Here is a 23011-nt window from a genome sequence, read left to right on the forward strand (position 1 = left end):
ATTATGTGCAGGTACTGTGCTGGGAGTTAGGAGTACACTCATGAGCTGCTCAGACAAAGGCCCTTTCTAATATGTAAACATTAAAAAATGTAACTGAAATCAGGGGTGATAGCAACCCTGATTCTTCCCGATCAGGGATAGGTCCATTCATCTGTGGCAACTCAAGGTACTCGGGAGTTACACAGAATACAGGATTTAATGTTTTTGAGAGAGAATTGGTATTTCCAAATAAAGTTGTTTCCCAATTTCAACCCAATCGTTTCTCAACCAAGTTTAATTAAAATGCAGCGTTAGCAGGGTGATGGGGGGGGCACTATTTTTGGTTGATAATCAGAATTGTGTTAGCATGCATTCATTAAAAAAAGAAAAAATAGGGACACACGTGTGGCGATATTTTGGACAAAAGGATTCTTCTTAACTGAATTTCGCTGCAAATTTCCTTTAAATAGCTAGCTCCCGGGGTCATTAAAATGATTTGGAACGTTTCTAGAACACATTACACTAAGTGAGATACACCTGTACTCACACCGGGTCCGTCAAACCCATCCTTGTTTTCTCTCAAGCTAGAACTTGCTGTAATAGACACGCCTCGTGCACTGGTGGCAATGGGGAGGGAGGGTGGTGAAGGCGACGGGGTGGCAGCTAGGAGAGCACTTTCCCTTTCTCCAAAACTTTGCAGGCTTCCAGCCCAGACTCACCTCCTGCTCGTTCTTTTTCTGCCTCACCTCTCACTGTTACCCCCCTTCCCCAACGCTCCGACCGTAGCAGGCTCCGTGCGCTTCCCCTAGCCTCCCCGCATCTACTTTAGCTCTCTTTCGCCGGCCTCCCTGCCCTGCCCTCCGCCCCGCCGCACGCCGAGCGCCGCGCGCCCACCCAGGGAACGCAGCGCAGCCGCCCGCAGACTGCGCGTCCCGTCGCGGCCCGAGGCTCCGGGGCATGCGCTCTGCGGCGCCGCCGCCCTCCCCCACCCCTTCCCGCGGCAGAGTTATGCCAAGTATGTGAGGAGCCCGCGAGGGCCAGCGCCGGTCATGGGGAGCCGCCGTCGTCGCCGCCGCCGCCTCCGCGAGCGCAGATTTTTCCCCAACAGGGCTCCGTCCTCCTCTCGCAGCGGGGGCGAGCCTGGCTGTTGAGGCGGAGGGGATGGCGGACCCTCTGAGGAGGACGCTGTCCAGGCTCCGTGGGAGGCGGAGTCCCCGCGCCGCCGGGGGGCTCGGGCTCCGGGCGGCGGCTGCAGCTACGGTGGCGGCCTCCGCGGTAGCCGAGGGAGCCCCGGACGCCTCCTCGTGCGAGCACGCCGGCGGAGCCCGGCCGAGCCTGGAGCGGCCCCCGCCGTCGCCTCAGGCGTGGGGCTCCGAGGCTCGGGTCCCGGGAGGGCGCCCGGAGCGGTGGGGAGCGCTCGGGCCTCGGCCGCGCGGCGGGAAGGAGGCCGTCTCTTCAGGTGGCGGGCTCACTCGCGCCTCTCTGCGCGCCCCGCCGGGCTCCGAAGGCAGCGGAGAGGACGACGACGAGCAGGAGGACGACGCCGACTACTATGAGAACGTGCCCGGCGGCTCCCAGTCGGCGCCCGAGCCCGAGGGGGCGGAGGCGGAGCGGTGGCCCCCGCCTCCCCCGGCGGCGGGCTCCTCCCCGGGGGCGGAGGGCGGCCGCCTGGAGACAGGCAGGCTGCAGACCCAGTTGCGAGAGGCCTATTATCTGCTGATCCAGGCCATGCACGACCTGCCCCCTGACTCGGGCGCGCGGCGGGACGACAGGGGTTGGGCGGATCGCGGCTGCCTTGTGGGAGCCCGGGCTCTGGGCCAGCCGCCTTCCCCCTGCGGCGCTGCGGACCGCCGAGCCTGCCCCCGAGACTGGCAGCGGGGAGGCGGTGGCCGCCCTTGGCAGCAGGTGTCTCCGCCCCGGTCTCCTCCGAGGGAGTCGGGGGGAGGCCGCCTGCGGACTCCTCGGATGCGGCTGTCCTGCAGCAGAAGCCTCGAGAGCCTCCGGGTGGGTGCCAAGCCTCCTTCTTTCCAGCGGTGGCCGAGCGACAGCTGGATCAGGTGCGGCGCGCGCGGGGACCTGGACGAGCCCCCGCCACGTGGAGGCGGGATGGACGGCTGGAGCGGAGGCAGCGCCCCGGCCGCGGCCCCCTCCGGCCTCCGGCCTCCCTGCTCCAAGGACCCCGGCCGCTCCACGGGAAGCCCCTTCAGGGATCCTGCGGGGTCAGCTGTGGCACGCAGCCGCAAAGGAGATGGCCAGGAGGGGCTTCCCTTCCTCAAGCCTCCTGCGGTGACAGTCAAGAAGCTGCAGAAGTGGATGTACAAAGGACGTCTGCTGTCCCTGGGAATGAAGGGTCGCTCCCGTGGGACATCCCCCAAAATCTCTGGAGCGCAGGCGAACCCTCCAAATCTGGGCGCCTTGAAAATGCGTGAAAGCCAAGTCCTCTCCGTGCCTCCAGACCAAAGAATTACGCTAACAGGTAGGATACTTTGCGATCAGAATGCTAACTCTTTGAGTCTTAGTGTTTACCAACTGGGCTTCTGTCTTAAGAGACAAGAATAAGGTATGCATTTGCAGACAGGTACGTGCCGGTGCCAAAGTAAGAGTGACACGTAAGTGGCAGTTGAATGCACCAGGTTACTTGGTATAACGCATTCGCTCGTTTTGTCTCCCCCCTGCCTTTAAAAGACAGTGGCATGAGGAACTTGGGGTTTTTGTTTTTTCTTCTATAGACCGGCGTGCATACTCCTGAATACTACACTGAGTAAAGGTTAAGTTCATCACACGCTTTTTGTATAGAGTTGGGCGGTGCTGCCTTCATTTTTATTCTTTGTGGCTCTAGGCAAATCCGTAGACTTTGTGGAGTTTGTGAATTTGAATTTGATTCAAGGGAGACTTTATGGGCTTCATAAACTGTCATTTTACTCATTACACGTTTTCTTTTTTCTTTTCCGTCTCTCTCCCAGGCCCGCGTGCACACAACAGACACACAACCAAACCCAAAAACAAACCAAACTACCAACCAAAATTTCTTTTTAGTCACTAGGATTTCACGTACTTCACCTCTCCACCTTTCCTCCCTTCTTCCTTCCACAACAACAAAAGAAAAAAAAAAAAAACCAACAAAGTGAGTAATCTTTTTATTGTGGAAAAATAAGGGCACCAGTATTTTAATCAAGAGAAAGATGTCTAGTACTTCTAAGAAAGTGCATTCATTTAAAGTCATGTGCGAACTTAAGTATATTTGGTAATTATGTTGTCAATAGTAAAAATTCGTTTCTGAAAGGACAGTACTTTCAAACTGAGTCCAAAACAACACGATCCTTTGAACTACAATTTTAAATACAAAGACTTTTAGTGAACAAAAAGACATATGTCATTAATTTTAAAAATATTAAATGATGATGTATAAAAGGATTCACAGTACTTAGCATTTTCTCTGGTAAGAATTACAAATCCTCCAGGACTGGGGTTTATACACATTAACTTTGTTTAACCAATAAATACAAAACTGGGGAGAAACAAAGTTCACAAAACTTGTAATCGCACAGTGAGGACAAATCAAATGATTCATTTAAAGCATATACAAACTTGAAAAGTTTTTTTTTTTTTGAGTCTATAAATCTCTAATCCATACCTGTCAAAATTTATCCCATTTCTTTATCCTATTTATCCTCAAATTTATTCCATTTCTTTTTTTTAAATATTTTTTTAATGTTCATTCATTTTTGAGAGAGGGAGAGGGGGCGAGGGAGAGAGAGAGAGAGAGAGAGAGAGAGAGAGAGAGAGAGAGAGAGAATGAGCGGGAGAGGGGCAGAGTGAGAGGGGGAGACATAGAATCCGAAGCAGGCTCCAGGCTCTGAGCTGTCAGCACAGAGCCGGAGGAGCGGCTCAAATTCACAAACTGTGAGATCATGACCTGAGCCAAAGTTGGATGCTTAACCAACTGAGCCACCCAAGTGCCTCAAACTTATTCCATTTCTTTTGAATAAAGGATAACAGAATGTACATTTTTTTTTTGTAAAGGGAGGTGTACTTGCTAAGTTCACATTAAAAAAATACGTATTTGCAGGAGTAAAGTATTTGTAATCTTTATATTTTGCTACTATATCTTTACTTCCCATGATCTTGGTTCAGTTAACTCTTTGTAAGATCGTTAAATTTCAGCCATAACAAAAATCTGCATAAAATTTTAGCCAATTTTTTGTACCCTTTTGTTGCAAAGGTTAAACATTTACCATCTGATGGCTTTAAGATCCTCAGTTATAGTGTAAATAAACATTCAAGGATTTTAAAAGTAATAATAAATGTAATAATGCTCAAGAATGAATTCATTGATTCTTTTCATTGAGAAACTAATTAAATTGAAGTAACTGTAAAATAAATTAAAATGAAACATTAGAATTACTATGTGATAGTATTTTAGATATTTTACAAGAAATCTAAGCAAATGCTTGAGTTATTTCTGGTTTAAATAACTTTCTCAGATGTTATTTCCTTTCAAATCATCTTTTAGGAAAGATATAAATAACTGTAATGTTTACATATCTGGTATAGATTTGGAGAGTTAATCTTGTTTTTTTTTTTTAACTATTTTTCATGAAGGTTAGTTGAACTTATTAAAACCATCTGGATACTTTATGTGGTTCTCATAATCCCCCTGCATATCCCCCCCCCCCATGACACCTGTCATTTAACAACAACAAAAGAAACAGGAGTCAAGAAGTTTACCCAGGGTGGCACAAACTAGTATTATATGGTTTGTATATATTAGTGTAGGGATTCAAACTATTATATGGATTCAGACTCAGGTCTCAATGACTCCAAAACCCCTATTTATATGAGGTTAAACACATGCTAAAGTTCCTTAGAGGCCTGATCCAATTAATTATATTAAGTTGCTTGAAATGAGGAGATGAATGGAATTTCAACAAGGTTTAGAGGGTAGGTAACTACCTCAAAATTGCAAAGAAGATGGGGGAATTCTCATAGGTTTTTTTTTTTTTTTTTTTTTAATGTTCATTTATTTATTTTGAGAGAGAGAGAGAGAGAGCTCTCGAGGTGGGAAGGGGCAGAGAAAGAAGGAGAAAGAGAATCCTAAGCAGCTTCTCACCTTCAGGGCAGAGCCCCACGATGGGTGGAGATACGGGTGGGGATGGGGGTCGGGGATGGGTGTTGGGCTCAACCTCAGGAAGGGTGAGATCACCACCTGAGCTGAAATCAAGAGTCCCAGGCTTAACCCTGAGAGCCACCCAGGTGGCCTATTAAGATAATTTTTAAATGAATATATCTATTTTAGGAGCGCCTGGGTGGCTCAGTCAGTTAAGTGTCTGACTCTTGATTTTGGCTTAGGTCATGATCTCACTGTTCATGGATCAAACCCCACCTTGGGCTCTGTACTGATAGCACAGAACCTGCTTGGGATTCATATTCTCTCTCTCTCTCTCTCTCTCTCTCTCTCTGTCTCTCTCTCGCACATGCGCCTCTCTCTCTCTACCCCTTTCTCCCTCGCTGCCCCTCCCCCACTCGCGCTTGCTCTCTCTGTCTTTCAAAATAAAAAAAAACTTAAAAAAAATCAGTATATCTATTTTAAACCTTCACCTTTAAATGTTTACTTTAGTTAAGATTGATGTTACCTGGATTCTACCCTTTTTTTTAGTAAAATCTTTTTTAGTGTTTATTTTTGAGAGAGGGAGAGAGAGAGAGAGTGTGAACCGGGAAAGGGCAGAGAGAGAGAGGGAGACACAGAATCTGAAGCGTGCTCCAGGCTCTGAGCTGTCAGACTCGGAGCTCAAACTCATGAACCATGAGATCATGACCTGAGCCAAAGTCAGACACTTAACTGAATGAACCACCCAAACACCCCTCTAGAGTTTACTTTTAAATTCTGTTTTCAGGGTGCCTGGGTGGCTCAGTCGGTTAAGCATCCGACTTCAGCTCAGGTCATGATCTCGAGGTCCATGAGTTCGAGCCCCACGTCGGGCTCTGGGCTGATGGCTCGGAACCTGGAGCCTGCTTCGGATTCTGTGTCTCCCTCTCTCTCTGCCCCTCCCCTGTTCATGCTCTGTCTCTCTCTGTCTCAAAAATAAAAATTAACATTAAAAAAAAAATTTAAAAGAAAAAAGAATCCTGTTTTCCTTTTTCTTTTAAAAAAAATTTTTAACGTTTATTTAGTTTTGAGACAGCACAAGCGGGAGAGGGGCAGAGAGAGAGGGAGACACAGAATCCGAAGCAGGCCCCAGGCTCTGAACTGTAAGCACAGAACCTGACTCGGGCTTGAACTCACAAACTGCAAGATCATGACCTGAGCCGAAGTCAGGTGCTTAACCAACTGAGCTACCAAGAGCCCCTAAATCATGTTTTCTAAAAAATTAATTGGGCATTCCAGATGAAGTAATTCATTCTAGATTGTATAAAGGTGTTAAATACACCAAAAGGTTTATATCACACTTTTCTATTCAGTATTATTTATGAGAATGTTTTCTTTCAAGATGAAGTTAAAGAATTTATAACACAGAATAACTAATGGGATGGAGATACCTAATCTATCTAATACTTAGGTATTTTGAAAATTTTTGAGACCACATAACAATCATTTTTAAATGATTTGGAATGATTTTAAATTTATTTTGGAAGCCAAAATGATGTTTTATTTTGATTTCTGTCTCCTACTGAGAACCTTTAAAACTTTAGATAGTATAATAATGCCAATGATTTGGTGTTTTGGGTGTGATGTTCACAGATTGGCCAATTTGTACTTAATTGAGATGATTATTTAAGAAATCTAAAGTCATTACACATGATAAATATTGTCAAGTTTCTGCAAGCCGTAGATTACAAAGGAATTTTAATCTATTTGCCAACTATACTTCATTATAAGTCTTTATAAATATATTTAATTAGCATATAGTACTCAGGAGTAAATTCAAAGGCACTAGGTTGAGCTATTTCAGCCTTTTATTGCCTTAAAAAATAATTAGCCTACCTTGACTCTACTTTTGCTGCTACACGATCTGTGAAAGAAAAAAATTAGGGCATGTAACTTGTTAATATTTTGTCTGAAAATTTTAGGTAATTCTTTTAAAATAGTATTAATTGGTGTGATTTCATGCATTATACTTTGTTAGGTTGAGATTTATAATGCAGATTCTCATCTATTTCTTCTATTTCCTGAAGTATTTGTAGCTCTAATTTCTTTATGATCTACATGATCTTTATGATTTTTTTCAACAAATTCTTTTATGCATTAGCCCTATTCATGATTAGTATCAATAGGCATATAATGTTTGGCTGTCTTCTAACTTTAAATCCCTCTCTGAGAAATTCTGCCATTATGGCCCTGGAAGCAAGTTCAGTTGTCTTTTTTTTTTTTTTTTTTTGGAAGAGTGCCACAGAACATTGAAGTTGCTGGTGGCAGGAAAACTCTGAGAATTACAAATTCAGCAGAAAATAGTGTGTTGATTTGAAAGTCCTACATTTGTAAGTGGAATTTATTTTTTGAGAATCACTAAGGTTATTTTTTAGACCTTTGCCACTCAAAGTGTGGTTATGGAGCAGTGCTTTTCAAACTCTGAAAATCTTGTTAAAATGTGGATTTATAGGTGTGGGGGGTGGGACCTGAGATTCTGCATTTTACAAACTTCCAGTGTAGATGAGGCTGTTTGGTATGTACTTTGAGTAGCAAGGTTCTAGAGTTCCCAGTGCCCCAATCACCTATCTTGATACATTTATTAAAGTTTTGAAGAAGCATTCTACTTTATTCTGATACTTGATACTTAAACTAAATTCTATTAGAACAAAGCAGTTGAGGTCTTTCAGCTTCAGTTTTATTATGTATATTTATACTTACTGCTTACATGTGACAAGTTTAAGCAGTTCCCTTCATATTGGTCTTATCTTGCACCAATAAATATGAGATTGTGGAATCTACTAGAGAGGAGGCTATGTAGTATGCTGGTTAACAGAATAGAGCCTCTAGTTGTCTGATCAGACCCCATCACTGACCAGGCTTGTGACCTGGAACAGGTCACTCAGCCCTCAGGTTGCTGTGAGGATGAAAAAAGATAATCTGTTTGGTACAGTGCTTGGTGCTTAGTTAGCTGTTACCAAGAGAAAGGTAATCAGGCTTTGTGAGAATACTACCTTGCCCAGATGGTTAGGATTCTGGATAGAGAGTGAAGTGATCAGAAGGTAAGGAGTACTGCCTTGAAGAACACTGGCAATCGAGCTAACACACACCTGTTTAGGGACACTTACTTATCCTGCCCTTCTTTCGTGTGTCTTTGTCTTGCTGTTCCCTCTTACTTTGTGGAACTGCAAACAGTCTCAAAGTTTTCTTCTCTACTGTCCCTAAAGCTAACTAGCACACAGCTTTTTTTTCTTAAGGGTCTTGTTGCTAGTCACAAGGGAGGAAACGTAAAACAGAAAAATAACTTACTTCCTTTTCATTGTACCCATCTCCCCACTTAGATATATCTGGAAAAGAGAAAGGCACATGTATATAAAAACTCATGTACAAACCTAAGGCTTGTATTTATTCTAGTCATTTCATCTGGGCTGCCAGGTTAGACTCTAAGCAGGATTGCTTGTATTTATTTAAATTCTAATACAATGTTGTAAGAATTCTTTTATTTAGGATTTTTTAAGGAGATGTAAGCAAAGCAACAAAGTTTGTTTCTGCAGTAGGGCTTTTTTAAATGATGAAAAGATGTCTGTATATACTGTACAATTTCAGTGAAGGTTGAAATCTATAATTTCTCAGTTTGCTGATGATTTTGAGGTGGGGCACTAGTTAAATGTTTAGTAATAGTAAGTCATTTAATTTATTCTGAAATAATAGTTGAGGACAAAAAATTGGCTTGAGTAGTTCACTACTATGTAGAATATTTTTTGAGTGAAAAACTTAATTGCCACTTCTGCATTCTCTTACGGATTTTCAAAGTAAAGTTATTTTAATTACTCATTTCATTAATTATACCACAACATGTATAATTATAAGAGAATAAAGACATTTTTGACTTGCAACTTTGCATACTTATTTTGATATCTTTTTTTACTTATATTTTCTTTTCATTGTGAGTGTGTGTGTGTGAGTGAACATAGCTGTAGGTAAAGCTAACAGGAGCTAAAGATAATTTAAATTTATGCCAGTAGGGTTTAACATTAATTTTAGCATAAAAGGGAGTAAATGGAAGATTGCAGATAGCTTTCTGTGTAATTTACATTCATATGCATCTGTTTAGTTACCGGAGATAAAAATGAAATGTTTAAAATTAGGGTCCTGAATGTGTTGCTTATATTCAGTTTTAATAAATGAATGAATTTGGCCTTTATCAGAAATCATAATGATGTACCTATTTATCTCTAAATTTTAACTTCAGTATCATGTAGTATATTGAATTATTCAGCAATAGCAGTCAGATTATTTGGTTTCAAGTTTTTGTGGTCTGTAGTTTCATGAAAAATAGTTGCATTGTATCTCATGGTATAATTATTCCTTTTAATATTACACATTTATTAAATACTTATATCAATAGATACATCAATTTGCTTAAATACGGGTTGCTAGTAGCTTTGTTTTTGTCATTACAGTTCCTTGGAGTGTAGTACAAGTAAAAGCATGTTTATTTCTTTAAATGTATGTCAGAAACTCAATAGGACTCAAAGTAATTTAACTATATAAAATTTTGGATCTGCTGAGAGACATCTGAGAAAATGATAAAATAATATGTGACTCCTAGCTATCATGAGTTGTATAATTTTATACTTTTGGCTTCAAATTTATAATTGTGTAAAAACTACAAACAATGTCCCTTGATCATCTGAAATGCTATTAAATAATAGGGACTTGGGCTTAAATGTGAAATAGATTTGGACTTTAGTACACTTGGCAAAAAGATGTGACCACTAACAACCTGGAAGCCCCAGTGATTCCTGAGTATGTGTTGATTTTCAGTTCTTAAATCAGTTCTTTAATTTTAAAGGAGACAGAACCAAAGAAAGACTTGAATCCTCACGTTTTTCATTAATTAAATTGAACTAAATTAATTGAAGTTATTTATCAAATGAATATTCGTTACATGTTTGCATGTTAAATCCTGGAGGGTAGAGGTGTGTATCTCTTTTCTAGTAGCCCAGGTGTATTGCTAAAAACTTTGGAGTCATAAGAGTTTATTTTGAGTACTGCTTCTTCCATTTATGAACCAGTTGATCTTGGGCAAATTACTTTTCTGAGTTATATAGTTTTCAAGATATTTCCACCATTACTCAATCCTTACGAGCAGTTAACTGGATTGATATTATCACCACATTCAGAAAGGGTTACCTGCTTTCCTACCTTTGGTGGGTAGCATGGTATAGGGGAGACAGGTTAAGAGCATGGATTTTAGTATTAGATTGACTTAAATTTGAATACTACAGCTAGCACCTTGACCATATTCCTCACTTTTTCTGCCTTATGGAAATAGTCATTTTCTTAACATTGTTGTGGAGGTTAAGGGCTTTCTTACTGCTTTATCTCTCATTCCTGGCACATAATAGGTACTCAATAAATATTTGTTGAGTAAGTAAATGTCTGGCATAGTAGACATTCACGGGAACTTTCTTCCCTTTTGATTCCTAGTTCATTCCTGCCTCTGAACTAGATGAACTTGAAACCCAGTTTGTGTTTGAGATATTTTTAAAAATTATTATTAGCTTTTTTAAAAAATCAATCTACTTGGTTGGGTAATATTTAGGATGAAAAAAGACAAGTTTACATTTTTTAAGGGATTTTTTTTTTCAGTAGAGGAAGGTTACTGAAAGCCTTGATTATGCATGAACCTAACGTTGTGGTTGTTTCTAAGCTCCTCATAGTTTAATGTGTTTTTATCACTCTGTTACTAGGCTTTCATATTTTATTTGCTAGAATACAAGATGAATCAACCATATATACACGTGAAGTAGCAGGACTATAATTCCATAATTTAGAAACCTTTAGCATGATCTTAAATTTTTAGAAATGTTCTGTTTTAACTTTCTATGCCTAGTGAATTAGTGTTATGGTATATATTTAGTTTATTGACTGTAATTGAAGCCTGCTTTATGCAGTTCTTTGGATGTGCAAAACATTTACCTCTCTATGTGGAATTGATGTTATGTGTACATTTTTCTCAAAAAAATCTTGTCACATTACATTAACACAAACACATATCAAGCATTTGATGACGCTCATTGCACTATGAATTCCTTAATTCATTTTTTTTTTTGAGAGGGTAAGAACACATGAGTGCGGGAGGGGCAGAGGGAAAGAAACAGACAAAGAGAGAATCTTAAGCAGGCTCCACATCCAGCACAGAGCCAGACTTGGGGCTCAATCATTTGAGCATGACTTTTGATTTTGGCTCAGGTCATGATCTCAGAATCATGGGATCTAGCCCGTACCAGGCTCTGCGCTGAGCACGGAACCTGCTTAAGGTTCTCTCTCTCTCTCTCTCTCTCTCTCTCTCTCTCTCTCTCTCTCCCCCACTTGTATTTTCTCTCTCTCTCTCAAATAAAATAAAAAAATTTTTAAAAAGAAAAATAAAATTATTCAAAATATGAATTAAAGTCATACTGTGTACAAAGCATTCTATATAAGCTTAAGTGTGTTTTGCGTGGGGTACGTCTTTGTTAGCCCAGATATGTTTATAAAGGCAATCTTAGAGTTTGTTTATTCATTTTCTTAGAATTCTTATGTCACTTTTACTAGTAGTCTAAATAATAAAAATTATTTTTAGTGAAAAAGCCAAAATGTTTCTTGTTTCATTTTAGTCTCCAAATGTGTAATACTACTTTTCCTTCTTTTTTTCCTTTTAAAAATATTAGTTTTTTCTTTTTTTTTTATTTAAATTTTAGTTAACATATAGTGCAATATTGGCTTAAGGAATAGAATTTAGTGATTCATCACTTACATACAATACCCAGTGCTCATCACAAGTGCCGGTATGGCCCATCTCCCACACACCTCCTACTATCAACCCATAGTTTGTTCTCCAGTCATTAAGAGTCTCTTGTGGTTTGTTTCCCTCTCTCCTCTTTTTTCCCCCTTCCCATATGTTCATCTGTTTTGTTTCTTAAATTCTATATATGAGTGAAGTCATGGTATTTGTCTTTCTCTGATTGAATTACTTTGCTTCGCATAATGCATTCTAGTTCCATCTATTTCATTGTAAATGGCAAAATTTCATTCTTTTTGGATAGCTGAGTAATATTCCATTGTTAAAAATAGTATTTTAATAACTGATCTCAAGTGACCGGTTTTTCCTGGTATCCTAGGCATTACGTTTTACTTTCTTCTTTTTCTTTGAAACAGATTTATTTGAAAATGTCTATGGGTCTTCAGTGAAGAGAAGAGAACTTGAAGATCTGAACGATAATATTGGAATCAGAGGTCATAAGCCACTTAACAGCATCACTGTGTCAAAGAAACGCAATTGGCTATATCAGAGTACTCTGAGATCTTTTAACCTGGAAGAAGAAAATAAGAAATGCCAAGACATAAGTCATTTATCCATCTCACCTAAACATCAGTTATCACGACCTTTCCTCAAATCATCTGAAGAATATTGTACATATGTGGTGTGTAATGCTACAAATTCTTCATTATCAAAAAATTGTTCTTTAGATTTTAATGAGGAAAATGATGCAGATGATGAAGGAGAAATATGGTACAACCCCATTCCTGAGGATGATGACTTTGGTATATCAAATGCTTTGAGTTTTGGTGAGGCAGACCCTGCTGTTCTGAAGTTTCCTGCTGTTAGTTTGAGAGTATTGTCTGGTCCAGACCTAATGAAAGCAGAACAGTACACTGAAGGCTTGCTGTACTCTTCAGAACACAGAGGCAAGGTTCATACATCACAGTCAAATGAAGTGAATCCTGTTGAGTCCATCCACTCCACAGAGCTCGTGCGGCAGTACAAGCAAGGGCTTGGACACAAGACACAAGAAAGAATAATGGTAGAGGAGAGTCTCATGTTGAAATCTCCTTTTGCAGGTAAAGATGGTCACATGTTTGCCTTCTTCTTCCATTCAATTCTTGGACAGTAGCTAAAACTAAATATAGATGTCTATTGTAGCTATGTACTTTTCCTTACAAAGTGTGTTTTCATAAAAATAAAGAAAACTTCAAAAACGTTTACAAATATTTGTATATAGATGGTGGTTTAGTTATTCCTGTCACAGACTTGATTTTGTAAGGGGTGAAGATGCTGGGGTAGTCCTACACCAACTGTTAGTGTGTCTGTCCTTAGTTTCTCTTAGTTGAAAGAGTGGGATCATGAGGTGCAGAAGAAAAAGATACATTTCCTTTTTGTTTTTAATTTTTTTTAATGTTTATTTTTGAGAGAGAGAGAGGCAGACTGCAAGTGGGGGAGGGGCAGAGAGAGAGGGAGACACAGAATCTGAAGCAGGCTCCAGGCTCTGAGCTATCAGCACAGACCCCGATGCGGGGCTTGAACTCACAAACCGTTAGATCATAACCTGAGCCAAAGTTGGATGCTTAACGGACTGAGCCACCCAGGCGCCCCAAGATATATTCTTTATGTAAATCTAATTTTGCTTCATTCATTCATTCATTCATTCATTTATACCTAGCCTGGCTATAGCTGAAAAGTTGTATAGTCCGTGTATCAGTAGTTATTACTTTACAGTTTCATGCCTACATTTCCTCATGAACAAAGGAAAGGAAGAAGAGAAAAAATAAATGAGAGGTAAAAGTAAAGACCTCGCAAGTAGGTGGGTGTTGCAATAGTTATGGAACCTAGAAAAGAAATAATTGAAGTTTGATGCATATTAGGTTGCACCATATTAAATTGACAGTTTTTGATCTGCAGAACACTATATGAAATAGTTCAATCTAATGGTTTCTTTCTTCCTTGATTGCCTTGAGTTTTTGATGTGCTTCTTTTAAAATTTGGTCCCAGACACACTAGGAAATAGCAGAGAGCATATTTAGTTGCAAATATCAAATGTTGGCTAGAAAGCAGTTCTGTTTTATATCAAGTTGTTTTAATTTATAAAATTTCAAATGATACAGAATATTCAAAGATGTGGCATATAACAGATGCTGTCAGTATCTTGCCCATATCCCTTGGGATTTATTATTTATTTAGATGGGACAAGCCTCCATCCAAACATCAGTATCTGCATCTCTGCTTGAGGATTCTGGCAGGAGTGTTAGAGAACTTCTCTGCAGGAAGCCTAGGAGTGCCCCTCAATGAGTGATTGTTGGAGTGCCCACCAACCAGAATTGGTGTGGAACCACCTCAGCTCTCTCATGCCCTGGGTGTCATAATTCTACATCATTTCCCAGAGTTTTCTCCTGATGTTGAACATGAGTTGCCCGTAGTAGTAACAGGCTTGATTGTTCTTGGATTTGCCCCTGAATTTTCTCACTTCTTGCTGATAATTATGTGCTTTACAAATAAATTACTTGGATTTGAATCCTTTTCTCAGGGATATGTGGAGGTGGAATAAATGTTATATGATAAGAGAAAAAGTGAGTTAAATAACAGTGTATACTATATTATGTCAGTTTGAAAGAAACACTGAAAAGTTATACTAGAAAAGTTAAGTATTCCCCCCCCTCCCCACTGCCATGTTAGGATTGAAGGTAATGAAAAATTTTGTGAGTGGGGCACCTGGGTGGATCAGTCGGTTAAGCATTGGACTCTTGATTTTGCCTCAGGTCATGGTCTCACGGTTGTAAGATCGAGCCCCTCGTCCGGCTTACACTGACAGTGCAGAGCCTGCTTTTTTACATTTTTAAAATAAAAAAAAAAAAAATTGTGTGTGTGCATTTCTAATCGTAGACTGATTTTTCAGAAGAATTTGTGGGGTTTTTTTTTGTAAGCTAGATGGAAAGAGGATGTAAGCTAGATGGAAAGAGGAATAAATGCTTTATGAAATAATAGTTTGGAATACAGGTTGTGATTGGAGTGGTAGGGAAGCTTGCAGGAGTATGGCAGAGAGTGATGGGTTTGTATGGTACAGGAAAGGCAAGAGGGCATAAGAATAACAGCAAAGTTAGAAAGCCAGTGTCTGTAAAGTTACACATATTTTGATTTAAGTTGCTGTCTTCAAATTTTATTATTTTATGTTTGTGGCAAATTGTGAACCTAGAAAGACTAACAGATATTATAAAAACAAAAACAAAAACTTGAAAGTAGGGTAGAGCTGTTATTTATGTTTCCTCTCTCTCTTATTCTTCTTTTTAGCATCTTATTAAAATATAATAAGCACAGTCCTAAGTTGACTAAAGGAAATATTTAGTTTATTTGTGTGTCATCATTTTGTTTTAGTTTGATCAGAAAGGTTACCTAAAGTGATCTGTTTTCTTTAGCAATATTAACAGAGCTGTTGAGGGGTGCCTGGGTGGCTCTGTCAGTTAAGCATTTGACTATTGGTTTTGGCTCAGGTAATGATCTCAGGGTTGTGAGATTGAGCCCCACGCTGAGGGTGGAGCCTGTTTGGGATTCTCTCTCTCCCTCCCTCTCTGCCCCTCCCCCTCTCGCTCTTGTGTGCATGCTCTCTCTCAAAATAAATAAACATCAAAAATGAGAACTGTTGAGAAATAGGCAAAGATAATGGTTGAATTTCAAAATAATTTTCTGATCAAGAAATAAAAAAGCTCGAGTATATTTAGTATCGTTGACAATTTTTTAATCATTCTAACACAATTATGACTTGTTATTTTGTTTATTAAGTCCCATATGTATATTTATGTTTTATCTAGTTGCGATCATAGCAGTCTGTTTTTGGTGTTTTTGTTTTGTTTTGTTCGAGAAAGGGAGAGCATGCCCCTTCCCCCACACCCCCATGTACAGGGGAGGGGCAGAGGGAGAGGGAGAGAGAGAATCTCAAGCAGGCTCCTTGCCCAGTTTGATGCCTGACTTGGGGCTCAATCACATGACTTGAGGTCATGACTTGAGCCGAAATCGAGTTGAATGCTTAACTGACTGAGCTCCCCAGGTGCCCCTGTTTTTGGTTTTTGATATTTCCACTTGATGTTTTCATCTTGTATTGTTACATGTAGATTAACATTATTGTTTACCAATTTTATAATATTTAATAGGGTTGGTGTGTCCTAATCTATTTGACTGGTTATGTTGGGTGTTAATAGATTATTTCCACTACTAGAGGAGTGATCATCATCATGATCTATTTCACTTTATTTGGATTAATTACTAGTATCATTACTGGGTTTTTATGGCTGGTAACTATTATAGTAATTCCTATATTATATTTCCTAAAAGGTTTACCACTTTACAGGCAACTGACAATTGGTTGGTTGATTAATTGATTTACTCTATAAACGCTCAATTTCTGCTGTGTGCCAGTTACTGTTCTAGGTGCTGAAGGAATTTGCCAGTTTCACTTGATTCTAGCCTGGTTTATGGATTTACAAAGATTTTCATTTTGTACTTTCCCTGTATAGCTAGTCTGTGATTTGATTAGTATAATTTTGGTTTAATTTTAAGCAATTATTGAATTTGGTAGTATTTCAGCTCTTGGGTTTTATAAAAACAAAGCATTTTTATTTTAATAAGTTTAGTCTTGTCTGAAGTAGAAATTGCTAACATACACAGTATTTCATTTTAATAGTTAAAGACTTCAGTAAGAATATTTAATGCATGATGTGTAAAAAAAGTCAAAATGTTAAATTAACTCCGTAATACTTTAATAGAACCTAGAGCAATTTAATATACTGGATAGCTTTTTAAGCCGTTGACAAAATAGATTGTAGACTACAGCAGGACTCTGATTACTATAGAATGTTTTAGGCCAGTAAACCAATAGAATTGTACTACAATTTACAGTACAAGGGAATGCTTTGTCTAGTTTATCAAATATTCCATTTCTTATTTGTTATTTACCAGAAAGGCCCCGCAGGCATACTTAAAATAGTCCTTTCTCTATAAAGAAACCACTTCTTTGTTTTTAGGACACATAAAGAGGGGTGGAGGGAGATTATATTAGCACTTTAAAAGAAAGGTCATTTAATCTATTGATTTTGAAATGAATTAATACTCTCTTTCGTTATTTTAATTGTGAAATGTAGTATTTCATAGAGTAACCTCTGATATTAGGGTCATTAGAGATCTTTATAAGGAATAGTTAGAGGAAGTGTGAAAAACTCATTTAAATTTTAAATAATTTAAATCATAGATTGTTTCATTTATTCTTTTTTTTTTTTTTCAGCGTTTTTTTTTTTTTTTTTTTTTTTATTTATTTTTGGGACAGAGAGAGACAGAGCATGAACGGGGGAGGGGCAGAGAGAGAGGGAGACACAGAATCGGAAACAGGCTCCAGGCTCCGAGCCATCAGCCCAGAGCCTGACGTGGGGCTCGAACTCACGGACCGCAAGATCGTGACCTGGCTGAAGTCGGACGCTTAACCGACTGCGCCACCCAGGCGCCCCTATTCTTTTTTTTTTTTTTTTTAATTTTTTTTTTTTTCAACGTTTTTTATTTATTTTTGGGACAGAGAGAGACAGAGCATGAACGGGGGAGGGGCAGAGAGAGAGGGAGACACAGAATCGGAAACAGGCTCCAGGCTCTGAGCCATCAGCCCAGAGCCCGACGCGGGGCTCGAACCCACGGACCGCGAGATCGTGACCTGGCTGAAGTCGGACGCTTAACCGACTGCGCCACCCAGGCGCCCCTTCTTTTTTTTTTTTAAGTAAGCTCGAAGCCCAGCCCCAAGATCTAGAGTCACATGCTGTCCTGAGTGAGCCAGCCAGGCACCCCTAAATTGTTTCTTTAAAGAAACAGCTTAAACTTATATAATAGATTTTAGAAGTTATTTTCATTTTGCTTTATTAAACACTTAAATAGGAACAGTTTCACATTTTAAAATAAAATTGATTAGTCAGTTTATACATTTTTTTTTTTTTTAACTGAGGCATTGAAAGTTTAAGGTTGAGGGGCCCCTTGGTGGCTCCTCAGTCAGTTAAGTGGGTTATGCGTCTGACTCTTGATTTTGGCTCAGGTCATGAGTTTGTGAGTTTGTGAGTTTGAGCCCTGCGTCCGGCTGACAGCCTGGAGCCTGGCTGGGATTCTGTCTTTCCCTCTCTTTCCCCCCTTCCCTCCCTCCTTCTCTCTAAATAAATAAGTAAATAAACAAACTTAAAAAAAAAAGAAAAAAGAAAGTTTAAGGTTAAATGGAATATTTTATTTAAAAACAAACATTTATTTATTTTTGAGAGAGGGAAGGGTTGGGGGAGGGGCAGAGAGAGAGGGAGACAGAGGATCTGAAGTGGGCTCTGGGCTGACAGCAGAGAGCCTAATGCACCCAAACTCATGAACCATGAGATCATGACCTGAGCTGAAGTTAGATGCTTAACCTACTGAGCCATCCAGGTGCCCCTTAACTTCTTAATAATGGTTAAGAAGCCACCATTAAAAATCAACTTACTGTATATGTATAGACAGAAAAATGTTTAGAAGGATGGAAGTACTCTAAAGTACAGTATTTAAGAATATAGGCTCTGAAGGCCTATGCTTAGGTTTGAATTGTACCTGTTTCTGCCACTTAGCTGCTTTGTGATCTTAAACAAATCAGCTCTGTGCATGAGGTCCTTGTCTGGAGGATGGGATGCTTGTGGTATCTTAACTCTTAGGGCTATTTCAAGAATTAAATCAGAATCTGTGCATACTAAGTGTTAAATTAATTTTTCATGCTTTGTCTAGCTCAATAAATGTTGGCTAGTGCTATAAATATTAACAATTTACTGTTAAACTACTTTGGATATTATTTTCACCTCACTATTTATAATGACTCATCTCTTAATAGCTCAGTTTAGGCTATTTGGGTTTCTTTGTATCTTTTAAAAACTTTTTATTGTAAACCTGGATAATTTTGACATTTAGGGGGGAAAAAAGCTATTTTTGTGTGGAGAAAAAAATCAAAAACATTTCAATGCTTTACTCTTCATGAAAACTGAGACGATAACAAAACTTATTTATGTCTCTGTACTGTTATTTAATATATTGAAATTGCAAGGAAAAGCCCTAATTTAGCTTTTGAAGTTCCAGGGAATTATTGTATATAAATAATAAAAGAAAGAAGATGTCTTTATAGTTTTTAAAATTATTCAGTTAGCTTTATGATATTCAATATTCAGTTATTTTTTTCTTTTTTTTTTTAAGTTTTATTTTTTTAATTTACATTCACATTAGTTAGCATATAGTACAACGATTTCAGGAGTGAATTCCTTAGTGCCCCTTACCCATTTAGCCCATCCCCCCTCCCACACCCCCTCCAGTAACCCCGTTTGTTCTCCATATTTATGAGTCTCTTGTGCTTTGTCCCCTCCCTGTTTTTATATTATTTTTGTTTCCCTTCCCTTACGTTCTTCTGTTTTGTCTCTTAAAGTCCTCATATGAGTAAAGTCCTATGATATTTGTCTTTCTCTGACTGACTAATCAATATTCAATTATTCTTGATTAACTGTGTTTCATTCTATGTATAATCTTTCGTGATATGTTCTGAGGGAACATCGAAGAAAGAAAGGGCTCTTTGTCAAAATTATAAACTTGTTCGGTTTTTGGGGTGCCTGGGTGGCTCAGTCATAAAGCATTTGACTTGATCTCAGCTCAGGTCTTAATCTCAGGGTGGTGAGTTCAAGCCCCGTGTTGGGCTCTGCATTGGGCATTAAGCCTACTTAAAAAAAAAAGTAAATAAATAATAATAATAAGCTTGTTTTGTTTTTAACTTTTTAAAAAAAAACCACTGCTATGTGATAAAATTTAGTTTTTAGAGAAGTATAAACAAATGTTCTTTTATTAGAGTAGGATTTCTTTTTTCTTTTTAAAATTGGAGTAGGATTTCTAAATAAACACTCAAATAGATAATATGCCAAAATAAACATATCAAAATAGGAAGCTTTCCTAGTTTCCTCTGATATCCACTGTTCATGGTTATAAAATAACATACTCCCTGAATTATATTGCAGTGGGAAAGATTTAAAAGGAATCTATATTACCCTTCCTCCAAACCTTTAAAGTAGAAAAGAAGATGGAGACCAAGATGCTTCTTTCCACCCTAAGCCATTTGGAAATCCCGACCCCCCCTTTCTTTAAGATTTTATTTTTATGTAATCTCTACATTCAGCATGAGGCTAAAACTCACAATCTCAAGATCAAGAGTCACTTGCTCTACCTACTGAGCCATCTAGGCACCCCTGGAAATCCTTGATATTGTGTTTGAAGGTGGTAATGGAGATTTACCTAAACTTGTAACTTACTAAATCTCCCCAGTGTGATAAAACAAGGGAGAAATTTCTGTCCATGGGAGAGTCTGTTTAGTTGATGATTTATAAAGTAGGAATCAAAACATATCACCTTATAATATCTTTTTTTTTTTTTTTTTTTTAAAAGGTCCTGGGATCCTAGGTGCTACAAATAAGACTGAACTGGGAGCTACCGAATTATCTTCTCCAAGCCCTAGCCCTGTGAAAAAAAGCAGTTCAATTAACTGGTCTTTCCCAGATAAAATAAAATCTCCACGAACTGTGAGGAAACTTTCCATGAAAATGAAAAGGTTGCCAGAACTTAGCCGAAAACTGAGTGTTAAAGGAACTTTGAATTACATGAACAATCCAGATAATACTCCTTCCTTGTCTAAATGTACCTGTCGAGAAATTCATCATGCCAGTATTCTACCTTCTGGGAACACAACCACAGCTGCTAAGAGGAATGTCATAAGTCGGTACCATCTGGATACCAGTGTATCTTCTCAGCACAGCTACCAGAAGAAAACATCTGTGAGTTCTAAGTATTCCTGCAAAGGTGGTTACCTCAGTGATGGAGATTCACCTGAACTTATAACTAAATCTAGCAAACATGGATCTGACAACAAATTTGGAAAGGGAAAAGAAATAATTCCAAGTAGTTGCAGCAAGAGTGAAATAGACATTGATGCTTTTAGACATTATAGTTTTTCTGATCAACCTAAGTGTTCTCAGTACATATCTGGGCTCATGAGTGTGCATTTCTATGGTGCTGAGGATTTAAAACCACCTCGGATAGATTCAAAAGATGTCTTTTGTGCAATTCAGGTAGATTCAGTAAACAAAGCAAGAACAGCTTTGCTCACATGTCGGACAACATTTTTAGACATGGATCATACTTTCAACATAGAAATTGAAAATGCACAGCATTTGAAATTAGTAGTATTCAGTTGGGAACCGACTCCAAGAAAAAATCGAGTGTGTTGTCACGGAACTGTTGTTCTCCCCACCTTATTCAGAGTGACAAAGACACATCAGTTGGCTGTCAAACTTGAGCCTAGAGGTCTTATTTATGTGAAAGTGACTCTTCTGGAACAGTGGGATAATTCTCTTCCTGGACTGGCTATAAATCGAGAACCAGTAATATTTGGTGTTGATATTCGAAAAGTTGTAGAGAAAGAAAATACAGGACTGAAGGTGCCACTTCTGATACAAAAATGTATTATGGAAATTGAAAAGAGAGGCTGTCAGGTATTATTTCAGTTTCTCTACTACCTCCCGATGTATTTATCTACCTTAATTAATTAAATTTATAGTAGGTCTTGGGGGAAGGGATTCAAGGTAAGGTTAAAAAAATCTAATTTAGACATTTTCTCATTCCTGTTTTTAAAATTTATCCCATTATTGTTTAGGGTATAATTCACATCTTCACCTACATTGTCAGTGAGCAATTGAGAGCATGCTAGATGGTTCCACAATTTATGTTGTGATGCAGAATTATGTGGGTTTTATACCTACTATCAGGATTGCTTTACAATGACATTCCTAAGAAAAGCCAGCGCTATGATAGGCAAAGACTAATTCATTTAAGGAATGTTTCTGCATGGTTTGACATTCCTGTGGTACAAAATTCCAACAGTGAATCTTAAAACCCTGCTATACTCCTAAAACTAACTCCCTGCCCTTGTTCCCAACTCTCCCTCATCCCACACTTCAGGAAGCATACATAAGCTTATTTGTCTCTGAACTTTGGGTTAGTTTGGAGGATAAGGAGAGGTCCTACTAATAACATGTCTCATTCTCTCTTCCTTTTAAGTGAGAAGGTAAAATAAAATTAAATTAAATTAAATTAAATTAAATTAAAAAATGTAAAAGCAGCCCATTAAAGGAAACAAAAACCCTGGTGTTATATATAATAAGATATGTAATGTTAACCAGTTGTAGACCTTATCTTTTTTTCATTAATACATGTGGACTGTGACAATGAGAAAAAACATATCATTCAGGATGTTATTCTGAGGTGCAAGTAATAGTTTAAATTCAAAAATTAAGCCTAAAATTAGATATTCTGAAGTATTTCTGCTTTAATACTATCAGAATTTATGACATTGATTAAAAACATCAGAGGTAAATATCAACGAATCAGAATTATGATTTCTTTATGTGTAGAAAAGAGTTTTAAAATAACTCACCCTGAACCTGATGTGGAAACTACAGAAACAGTGTAAGTAAGTTAGTGGGGTTTTGTATTAAGATGCAGGAAACTTGGGTACCGGTTTCTCCTCCATTATTAATTAGCTGTGTGATGTTGGGCAAGTCACTTAATCTCTGTGGGCCTTATTTGCTTATATCTATAAAAGTAGATGCAGTAGTTTCCTGAAGGTAAGAGGTACATCTGAGCTTTTGAAACCTCTTCTCTATTATTCAGATAGAGTTTATATTTTCTATATGAGAATGCGGCTTTTAGTTTCCAATCCACCTTTTGGTCCAGTTACTTTTTCTTAAGGTTCTCTGTTTTTCTCCCATTTTTTTTTTCAGGCAACATGTAGAAAGGTCAGAGATTAGGCCAATTTCAAATTATTAAACTTTTACAACTGAATTTTAAAATAAGTAACTCAAATAGCACTGTACTTTTACAATCTATTTTCTGAGATAGTTTATAAAGAATGGGTATATAAAACTTATAATTTTTTCATGAATTTTTATTTATTCAATTTACCATCAATTATAGTCATTATTCTTTGCAGCTTAAATTATCCCAAGTTTGGCTAGGGAGTGCCTCTT

At 38.6% G+C, this 23011-nt stretch overlaps 1 protein-coding gene across 2 annotated transcripts in view; it reads left to right on the forward strand.

Moving 5' to 3' along the window:
• The first annotated feature begins 666 nt into the window (after positions 1-666).
• Positions 667-23011, forward strand: part of SYDE2 (synapse defective Rho GTPase homolog 2) — a 52274-nt gene continuing 29929 nt past the window's right edge. For both annotated transcript variants that reach the window (XM_058716763.1, XM_058716764.1), the window contains exons 1-3: positions 667-2455; positions 12308-12991; positions 20376-21478. In XM_058716763.1, the coding sequence (XP_058572746.1) occupies positions 1141-2455; positions 12308-12991; positions 20376-21478 (3102 nt within the window). In that variant the 5' untranslated portion in view covers positions 667-1140. The remainder of the gene's footprint in view (positions 2456-12307; positions 12992-20375; positions 21479-23011) is intronic.

The sequence above is a fragment of the Neofelis nebulosa genome, chromosome 2, assembly GCF_028018385.1.
Source record: "Neofelis nebulosa isolate mNeoNeb1 chromosome 2, mNeoNeb1.pri, whole genome shotgun sequence".
NCBI lineage: Eukaryota > Metazoa > Chordata > Mammalia > Carnivora > Felidae > Neofelis > Neofelis nebulosa.